Genomic DNA, 11,413 nt, shown 5'->3' with positions numbered 1-11,413 from the left:
TTCTACTGACCTTTTAATAATATTATTCAGGGTAAAGGTCCGGTCTATGTAACCTTTCCTAAATCCCGCTTGTTCTTTTCTAAACTTGAGATGATGTCTAGATTTTATCAACTCTTAAAAAGTACACGACAAAAGAAAGTACTTGAGAGTACAGGATGACGCCTCTACAATTGTTACAATTTCCAAGATCATCTCACTATGAAATCTTGAGCCCAATCTTTCTTGTCTTCTTCCCAAATTGTAACAAAGAGATATGGTCTTAACTGCAAATGCTATTTCTTCCCTAGATTGAGGACCACTACTTACTCTAAGTTCATCATGTTGATGCGCTCCTCCAAAAGCTACTGTTGGTTCTGGCCTATATTAGAACAGTTTTGAAGTACTCAAGCCATCATGCAGACTGATCTTCAGACTTCTTCTGGTGATATGGTTTCACTGTTTTTGTCCTTTATTGCATGGTACTTTTGTTGTTTTGTGAACGGTGTTAAAGTCACCTCTCATGGCTTCTTCTCCAGCACGTGCCTCAATAAAGTTTCTTTTGTCCTTCCTTGTAGATCTTGCCACGTCTTTGTCTTTTTCACTATATTCTTTCATTAGCCATTCTTTAAGTCTTGGTGATTTGGTTTTGATGACTTTTTCTTTGAGTTTTCTTCCTTCCTCAATAATTTTCAAGGTGTCATGTGTTAGCCACTGTTTGTCATGTCGGCTACGGAATCCAATGGTCAGCAGTCTGTTGGTAAACTAACTTGTTTGGTGGTCTCCCATTGTTTTTCTAAAGACTCATCTTCAAATGATTTAAACCTATATTGGCTCACTTGGCAGAAGGCCATGTGAGCTATTGCCATCACTTGGCGTCCGTCATCTTGTTAACATTTTTTCAAACACCTCTGAAAATACTAAATGGGTTTGGATGAATGTTAGCGTGATTGTTCTTTAGGGTATCCTGCACAAATTGTATGCTTCGATTTTTGATCCACCGAAAAACACGGACATACTGAAAATAGAACATTGGGGTCAAACAGCAGCTTGTGCAAATATCTCAAAAATCATTTGATTAAGGCAAAATGTAGTAAGGTAAAAGTGTTTAGTATGGTGAGAACTACCTGTGTGCCAAATTTTGTGAAAATATGTCAACTGATATTTGAGTTATTGCCCCTTTTCGACATTTTGTTATTAAATCAAAAATCTTCTCTGAAACTACTATTCAGAGTCAAATGAAAAATTGTGCAAAGATCAGTAGTAGAGGAGATAAAGCATAATCAAATGAAAAAAATTAGCTTGTGAAAGCTGTCCTCTGGAGATGTCTACTTAGGTGGGATGGGCAACTGTAATAGGAAGTAGGAACAAGACACGTGCTTACCGGTGTATCCGTTATTGTTATTTTTAAGTAAGGTTAAAGTAACCCAGGTGAATGTCCTGTCGGCAGTCTTCGGAAATAATGGCGGAAAATAATTAGACCAGAGCTTTCGATCTTCTCTGATGAAAAAAACGTTGTTTTCACAATATTCTGTAGGTATTAACGACACTTATTGATTAAATTTCATTACTACAAACGTATTTCATTGAATCAGCAAAATTCAGTAGAATTAAAACTGAACAAATTTGGCAGCTAATGCAGCTTTAATGATTTTTGGTTCCGTAGGAAAATGGCATCCTACATTAAATGGCGATGACGCAAGTTTGTTCTTGGTGGCCATTTTCAAAATTGGCTTCTATTTTCCCGTCAATTTTTAGCTCACCAGGCTTTGGGCCATGTGAGCTAATGCCATCACTTGGCATCCGTTGTCGTTATTTTTTTTAACTCTTCTCCTCTGATACTACAGGACAATTGTATAAATGCAGTCAGATTAGAAATAAACAGTAACTAATTATTGTATGAAATTCATAAAGTCGAAAAAAAAAAGAACACTCGAGTTGGACACAAATGGCTTATATATGTGATCAAAAGGGATCCCCCTACACATTGCTTGTTATTGTACACGATTTATAAACACTGTCCATTAAAAAAATAAGACAAAAACGAATATTGTAAATAATAATGAAATTACAAGAAGAGTCGAACCACAAGAGATTCTTGGTCAGACTGTCTACCAACACTGCATTACATTTCTAGGGTAAAATGGTAAATAGTTTATGGGTTTCATTTTTTATGTCTAAAAAGATTCGACGCGTTTTCTTATATCAAAAATTAAAAAAGAACCGACTTTGAAGTAACATATGAGGAAAATCGTGTTCAATATTTCAACACTCATTCTCTAGAGAACCTTTATAAAAATCTGGATACTCGGAAAAACTATAGCTATTTATGCTAAAAATATAATTGAAATTGCCAGGTTGCATTAATTTGATCAACTTTGTTTCCTTGAAGCTTTAAGAACTTTTAGTGTGTCTAGATCACACTGGGGTGTCGTTTTTTTTTTTAAACATATTTATATTATATTAAGAATACTTTGAGAAATATTAAGGTATATTTTGAAGAAAAAAAAATCATTCTATGTGGTCCAGTGCGCAATGTGAATGGTTAACGGGGTTAGAATGGGCAAAATCAAGAAAAAAAAAAAAAAAAAAAGACGTGAATACAAACAACCAACACGAAATCTTCAAAAACATACTTTGAGCTAAACTTGAGCCACCTCATAACAGGGAGTGTATATAAAAGTCACTGCACAGAATTACTGTCACCCTTTTTATTATTATTTAAGGACCTACTTGAATAGTAAAGTAAGTCTTCATATGTCCAAATTTTGAGCCTAAGATAATTCAAACTGTATGTTGAATCGGGGACTATATAGTAAAAACCATTAGTAATCTAAAGTCCGTATTGTATTTAAACACAGACCTATGATTTAAATGAACAAAATGACTAAATGAGTGACAAATTATGACTCACAAAGACAAAGAAAATCAGCTAGACTGTTCCGTTTAAAATTGGCGCTTATTTCACTTTTTTAAATGACAGGTGATATGAAGTAAATATGCAAATAAGGTAGATGGCGTCATGATAGCGAAGACCGCCATGATGGACAGGTTGACGATAACCTGTGCCATCCTAATAACATTTTTAGCGTTAATTAAAACAGGTAATGACGATTATCCTTTGTTTTAGGTGTAAAGATTGAACTTGAAATCTGATTGACCCGATTTTGTTTACCTGGGTTCTTTCATTTCCCCTAAATTTACTTCTGAATTTGGTTTGTTTACCTGTAAAATGGTCACTTCCGCACTTTTCCACTCATCTTCAACTGTTTATTGTTATGATTATTTCATGTTGATGATTATTCTCACAAATGTCATATATTTGTAAGAAATCCTTGACAGTGTCAGTTTTTGTGTTACGAATGGACAAGTGACATTAGTACTGTTAATGATAGGAAACAAACGCAATTGACCAATGTATAGGAACTTATTTGATAGATTAAACTATTCAGTTCCTTTTCCAACTTTAGTCTGTAGATTTTTAGGTGTAGTTGCTTGTTCGTTTGTTGGGGTTTAACGTCCGAGCAGCAATATTTCAGCTATATTCAGACGATGAACATAAAATGGATGATAAAATGAATACGAAATGAAGAAAAAAGGATGGGACACAAGGATAATAGGGTTGACAAATTTTGATTGCCACTAGAAAAAGGGGGGATGGGTAAGGTTGGGCAATTTAGCCTCCTATGGTGGAGCACAAAGTTTCCTACTCCTATTGAATACCACAGCAGGGTTCTTTAATGTACGAGAAATGTGGCATCTTTCCCAACACGGTGCACCACTATGGTTTGCGGTCAGATTTTCTCCATTCCACCACTTGGGGCACACATCCCAATTGCTCTGTGGGCAGAGTGCCGAGCCCCAGGCTAGGTTTCTGAGCACTGTCTAGTCGCCTTTACGATAAGCTTGGCACTGTTGCAGGCCTATTCTTTTGACACCCGGACCTGCACGGGGCAGGTGTAGTTGCAGATGTTATGATAGAAGTCAGTAATGATACAAAAATAATCTGTGGAAAGTCATTGTTGAATGAATTCCTCATTAATTGATATCAACTGAATATTACATGTCAAAATCAGAACTTCAGCTGACATTTTTTGTCAGTCTTTTTACATGCTCAGATCGAAAATAAACTTTGTATGTAGTTGTTTTAAGATAAATATTGGAAAGTGTGTTATTTCATCACATACTCTGTCTTTTACAAAATATCAGAGCAAGTAAACGAGTTTCGTTTCGACCACACGTAAATGTTCCAACATGTAAACAAAACATCGTATCTCTTGGACTTTTTCACCACATAGGCAAACAGCCGAAAACTTCCAAGTGATGAAAAAAATGTTGATTATTTATAAAAGAAAATCATGAACACATTTTGTCAGTTGATTTTAATGGTCTGTTGACTTCTGTGTTAAACCTTTCAACCGAATGATTAATAATTACAAACTACATGTACGACTGATTCGAAGTTTCAGTTCCATGTGCTTTCGTTACCTCTGAAAGATCGGCGGGAAAATGGTGGACTTGTCAATCTTTTTTCTTAATTAATAAATGTATGATGATTCTCCGAGTTATTTCAATTAATTGGTATAGGCAATGGGGCTGTACGTGTACTGTTAATTCAATAATGCAATCAACTAATCAGTTACAGGTAAATCACAGTCACAGGTGGCTGCAAATCGTCTAAAATTGACACACACCTGTCAATTAATTTCCAATAAACAATTAGGAGACTGGTAGACTGGATGTTTATACACTAATAAAACCACACAGACTCTAATTTATAAGGATTGACAATTTTTTTATGTCCGATATTGGAAAATTTTCGTCGGTCATTTGCAAAATTTGTTGGTCAATGACCGGCTTTTTGCCTGTTTCCAGATCCATGGTTGATACCACATGTGATACAGATTTTAACATGTCTTATTCTATTCATTATGTCATATATTTTAACCAACTTTAAGTATGGTCTGTAAAGGGATGTAATGTAGGGTTTGTGATAAAGGTCTAGGGTGTGATATAGGGTATGCGATATAGGTCTAGAGTTGTGATAAATGGTGTATGATATAGGGTTTAAACAAACACTTGCAATTCATATACAAAAAATTTATATTTTAATCCAAATATATGATATAAAAAAAAATTTAATGACATGTGAATAATTCAATTATTGATGTCTATAAATGGAGAAATTAATAACATGTGAATAACTATTTACTAACATATTGATAAATCATTTATTGATATCAATGAATTGAATGAATTATGAAATTGTTGATAGATCTTGTTCTTGAAGACTTGCATGCTGAAAAACATCCAATGGCATTGTCATTTTGCAGGGTTTTAGCTAGCATTTTGAGGGTTTTAGTCACTTTTGCGTAAAGCACGAATGACATATTATGGGCAGCAGAATTTTGTAAACTAAAGACATAAACACTCTTAATATATTCATTTTAAGTTTACAGATACAGGCTTAACAATAAATACAATAAACGTTACAACAAAATAACTATTATTTTCTATAAGAAAACATGTGTTACTTAATAAAATAAAATAGTTACTATTAGAAAAATAGTATTTTAGATTTTTTTTTTTACATCATGACAAAGCCTTGATGTATTCAGTCTAAAAATAGCTACTATTTGACAAAAGCTACTATTAAAATATGACCTGACACTCAACTAATAAGAGAAAATTCTCCTGTCCTTTGCCAAACACCACACCTCAAAAGCTCTCTTCAACCTAAAACTCCTCAAAACAGAAGGATAGAGACAGATCTTTAGAAGAGAATTGATTGATGAAACCTTGAGCCTGTTCCTAAGATAGGTCTTGATCAGATAGTACCTACTAAAACCCCTCTCAGTCACCAGAAGATAACACAACACAGAAACTAGACAGATTCAAAGGAGGTTGGCCACATTGGCATAGCCAACTGTAGAATGTTGCACTCTGTAAGCAGTTGCTGTGTGATATCTTACTGCTGGGTAGTCATTTTTTAGTGACCTTTGACCCCAGATCATGAGTAGAATTGAAGACATTCATAATCATTTGATTTCGTTTCAAGAAGAAAAGAGAATTGTAAAATATTCATCATTAATTAATTCTTCCTAACTGTCTGCTATTGTGTTAAAATTAATTGAAAATTTTTGGTACTTCAGGATTTCTACTACATATTAAATTACTATAAATAAAAAAAAGTCAGACCTTGGATTTGAAACTTTCAAAAGTCCTAGCCTTAGCACAACAAAACTTAAAAAGTACTTCAGTCTGAACTAAGTCTTCGAAATATATGATGTTACAACCAATTAAAAAAAATTCAGACTAAGGTAAATTTTCAAGTTTAGCAGCACTGGGGCTAAGTCCTTGAACTCTACGAAGTAAATTTGAACCCGTGGTAAAGCTTAGCCGTCACAATTCCTTCCCAGTTTTATAGAAAATATTTGTACTTGGGTCAGAATTGGTTAAAATCCTTGTGTCTTCCCGAACCCATCAGTAGGAAACTCTAGCAGAACTTAAATAATGTTCAGCTACAGTATAGATATCACTTTGAAATTTTTGACACCATTTACACCTCGTAATCATATAGATACAGTACCTGAATGGATCCCTGCAACTAAAATTGTGATATGTCATCGATCATCAATCAGTTTCCATTCAGTCGTCCATCTGTCAGACCGATCCATTAAATTGGTGATCGCATCACAGGACCACAGAGTGGTCAGTATATTTTAAGGATTCCGTTGTTTTGTTTGTCAATTTTTATAAATAATTACTTAATGCAATAGATTTAAACATCAGTTTCTTTTATTTTACCTTGGTTTTATTTTTAAAAAAATACAATATGTGGATTTTATTTCTTAAATTCTTAAATTTCTTAAGGTGAATTTAATATGCTAGTATATTGGATTCGTTTAAATGGAAATTCTTAAATTTACATGAAGTGATCATCTGTCACTTTACATAACAATGCTGCGATCAGATTGGTCATTGGTTATCGAACTGTCAGCGATCAATCATTCAGTGGTTATCAATCTTTCAAATAGTTGCATGGATCGGTCTAGAGACTGTAATAGCCTAACTGCATGAAACATGCATATTACTTAATTCATTACAAATGTACATGTATGTTCATATTGTGTATGAAGTTTTTGTCTTTGATTGTGTAGTTTATTATGGTTTAAATTGATTGATACTTTACAGGCGATTGTGTTGAATGTTACCAGTGTGACAGTAATGAAGATGGAATCCAATGTCCTGCTGGAGAAAAGTTTGATACCCATATAAATGCTCCAGTAGATTGTAATGGTTTTGAGGCCCATACACCAGGACAATTCTGTATGAAGATCACACAAGAAAGTCCTGGATGTAAGTTTGAAAGTAGTGGTGCCTTCTCACACACATTGTTTCCCCTTTTTTTCAGTGTTTGAAATCTGAACATTGTTTGCATAATTGAGTCCCATGAACATGGTTGTTCACTTGTGTTTTCTGCGTTTTTTTCTCTCCAGATTTTCTGTATGCTATTTGTTGTTTCTATTCCAATTGTATATGCTAAATTTTCATGTTTTACCTCAAAATGATACATTTTAAACCATGAATAGTCTGTTCCCCAAATTTAGCACTCACACTAAGTGAAAGTCGAAAGTTGCCTATTTTTTAAATTGGTCTTCCATGTCTTGTTGTGACAAACGTCAGATTTCTGTAAATACTGTTATTGAATTAAATAAAGCATGTTTAACTTAATTCTCATAATTGATTTTCTTTAAGTGTTGGTACTAGTACTTATATTTTAAAACTGAGAAGACTCTGAAATGATTGTTATTTCTAAAAAAATATATGCTCTGAACTGTTATCATAATTCAACATAAATCCATTTTATTAATCAGTTACTATTTATTGAAGAAGGAAAACCTAAGGAAAGGGACCCAACTCTTACAAATCATTGGAGTGCTTGTATTCAGCATTTTGCATCAAACATGTAAGCATCAAAGTAACTTGGATTGATTCCATTCTGTGAAAGTTCGATAGGCGTTGGTGAAATTGATTATGATACTAACATATTACTGATTTTGAGAGTTACATCCCTTACCCTAGGTCTACCTCCTTTAGGCATTTTGTTAAATATATGATCTGAATTTCTTTCAGGGGGAGGCTGGAAAAAAGTGACCAGAAGATGTGGTTCCAGAACTGACTCAGGTCTGACAATACTTTAATTCATTTTTAATCTTTTCTTCATGAAATCAAGCTCAAAAATGAAATAGTCTGTTGCTCCGTGTTGTCACTAGTAGTATTATTATTGTATTATAAGTCCATGCAACCAATTATTGAATCTACTAACTTGGTATTGAATTGTTGTGCATCATGTATGGACTGATGTACTTTTGTGTTGACAAGTAATTGAAAAAAATATATGTATATGCAAATATATGTAAAAATAACTTTAAAAGTTGTTAACATTTTCTCTTGCATCATGTAATTTATCAACTCTCCTTCTAGGTGTTGCTTGGGGCTGTTTATGGTCCTGGGACACAGTTGGTGTGTTTAGAGAGATCTGTTATTGTGAACAGAACAGATGTAATGGTGCTGCAGGATTACACATCAGTATTATATCGGCTGTTGCAGTAGTCATAACATCTTATCTTATCAAGTTCTTATGAAAGACACAATAGAAAAACATCTTCCAAACTATCATTTGTATAAAATCAGTTCATTTATCACCACGTGTAGATAAACAAGGCAAAATACCTGTGTTATGTTTTTTTAGGGGACTTTTGAATGCTATATTGATGATCTTTTTTTTTATTTCTTTTAAATTATACACATTCATGTCTCCTGAAGTAAATGTAGAAATTATAGACCTGAAACAAGAAAGCTTTGGTACTTTGTGGATCTTATTTTGACCATATTGAATTGAAAACAGTTTTTCCTGATATAAATCAGTTTCTTTTTTATTAATAACAATATAAAACAGTAGAAGGGAAAGTCTTTAATACCAGGAGTGCTATAATTGTGTATTTGTAAGTTATAACCAGTTACTTTTTTTTATATGTATACCATGTATATTTTTTTGGCTTGGAAATTTTAGCTTGCATTATTAAAACTATTGTTTCTAGGATAGCATTGATAATGGATCACTACATTATGCTGGCATATGTTTGATTTAACATCTTTTTGTTCTGCAATGTATCTGCCATAGGGTGTTAAACCATAAGCAATCACAACTCTCACACATTTTGGCAGTATTTTCTTTGTTCTATTGATTTTTCCCTTTGATTTTTAAATTTTTGCCTAATTTCCCTCATCTGTAACCAGCAAGCTGGGCGGCCCTACAATCAGTCCTTTTCTTCTCATTCATAAAATTTCATTTGAATGAAATGAAAACAACAACAAAAAAAAACAAAAAAAAACAGAACTTGATTATTGGAAATGTTAAAAGGTCAATTTCTGATGAAAAAAAACTTAGGTTTGAATATATTTGAAGACTCTTTGTTTGAATAAGTTTAAAAGGAGATACATGTCTGAAACTTCCAATCAATGCTATGCTGTAGAAATGATGGATGCTGATATATTATAGTGACCAGCTTTAGTTCAATTAGATCATGTCACTTTGTTCTATGCAACTCTGTGTAAATATTGGGGTTAGTTTTTAGTGCCATTTTTTATCACTTTGTTTTATGCTTTTTATTCTCCAATGTATATTTAAGTTAATGTTTGTTTGACCAGACGTATTGAATAAGCAAAATAGTTAAATTCAGAAGTAAATTTTAAGGACACAAAATAAAATTTGGTAAAGTACAAGGAGGATTGTGAAAAAATAACATACATGGCCTTATACTGTGATTAGTTTTATCATAAAACAAGTTTAGGCTACTATATAAAGAAACCGTATAGACCTTCAAATTTTGCTGTGTATAAAATGATGATTGTTATGATTGGATGAATCAGTGTGTAAGGTGAGAGAGGTTTGCCAGTGTTTTATAAGGTAATGTTGTTATATTGGTGACACATATCAATAAAAATTGCTATTTTTTTTAATTCCACAGTTTTATCAGAAAAATAATCCCAAATATTTTTTGGAATTTTGTTGTTCAAATTACACACTTGTATTTATTTGTAATATTTTTGAAAGAGACTGTCAGGTATATTGGTATTATATTTTCACATACGATTAAATGATTTTGGTAAAGAGAAAATCAGGTAAAACAAAAAGAAAACTTATGTTAGAACCATTCCATATCTATTCCAGCCCTCAGCTCCTATTGAGCTCACATGTGTTGTGACGTAAATAGAACAGTTTATATTTTGATATTTTCTATATGTGTGTTGGTTGTGACATTGTCAACGATTGTTGTGTGATAAAGGGAGGTAATTTAACCCCCACCCATATCAAACATATCAGATGTACATAATTTTTAGTAGAGATTGTATATTTAGATAAATTGTTTATATAATTGTAAATAGTATGTGAGTATTTGTTTAAATGATGAATGTTTGTGTAAGCCTGTTATTTACAGAATATATTTCTACATCAGTGTACTTATATCTAAAAGAACAAATGTCACTTAATCAATTCTGCATTTAGATTTTATAAAGATAATATCTTTTCAATAGTCAGTGAACTTAAATGATTTGGAAGTATTTGATGCATATCTAATCTTATTTCTGACAGATTTGAACATAAGTATCTAAAATACACATTGGCTCTGTTGATCAGAGATTGTAAGCTATTTTAATAGAGCAAACCATATCAGTGTGATCCAGGTGAAAATTACATATCCTAATATGGTTGTGAAAACCTGTAACATATCCTGTTTATAATATAATTAAAGTTATAGTTTTTTGCACTTTTAATTGGCAAAATGTTTTTGAGTTGTTCCCAAATTATGTGCACTTTGTTTTTAGAACATGCTTCATTTTAAATGTAAAATAGCTTTGATGAATTCCATTTACTACACTGGTTGTGATTTTGCCATCATTCCACGAAATGTTTGTGTTAATTGTACATGATTTATATAGGCTAGATTTATAAATTCATACTAAATAAAAGTATTTGTAGATATACTAGTAGTTGTGTTGTATATTACCCTACACTGAAACTTTTTCAAGTTAAGCAAGCTGACATGTTAGATAACCTGGCAGCCCAGGTAATATCTTCATTCCACAAGTTTCACTTAAATATAACTGTGGGTCACCAGTGACATCTTCCATCTTTTGAATGGCTTAGAATATTTTTTTTTTACTTTTTTTCAAACCTAAAAAAAAATATTTTTCTGGATTGCAGACAATTCGTTGGTTCCTTAAAATCGTGGTTTGATATATTTCACAGTACATATAAACGGAAAATATGTATTTTGTCAGGAATTTAATTTTGTGGTTTGAGTCGACACGAAATGCACAAAAATTTGTATCCCACAAATGTAAGTATTTTTACAGTACATTATCTTTC

The 11,413-nt window shown here is 32.5% G+C and overlaps 1 protein-coding gene across 1 annotated transcript; it reads left to right on the top strand.

Annotated features, from left to right (window-relative positions):
• The first annotated feature begins 2,984 nt into the window (after positions 1-2,984).
• LOC148619294 (uncharacterized) lies at positions 2,985-11,028 on the top strand. Its single transcript, XM_088579015.1, has 4 exons — positions 2,985-3,080; positions 7,171-7,335; positions 8,113-8,163; positions 8,464-11,028. The coding sequence occupies exons 1-4, from the start codon at positions 2,999-3,001 to the stop codon at positions 8,622-8,624; spliced, it is 459 nt and encodes a 152-aa protein (XP_088435141.1). The 5' UTR covers positions 2,985-2,998; the 3' UTR covers positions 8,625-11,028.
• The last annotated feature ends 385 nt before the right edge of the window (positions 11,029-11,413 follow it).

Source organism: Perna viridis, chromosome 4 (assembly GCF_037379345.1).
Source record: "Perna viridis isolate PV_CMFRI_1.1 ecotype Kerala chromosome 4, ASM3737934v1, whole genome shotgun sequence".
NCBI lineage: Eukaryota > Metazoa > Mollusca > Bivalvia > Mytilida > Mytilidae > Perna > Perna viridis.
This window is presented reverse-complemented; position numbering and strand designations above follow the sequence as displayed.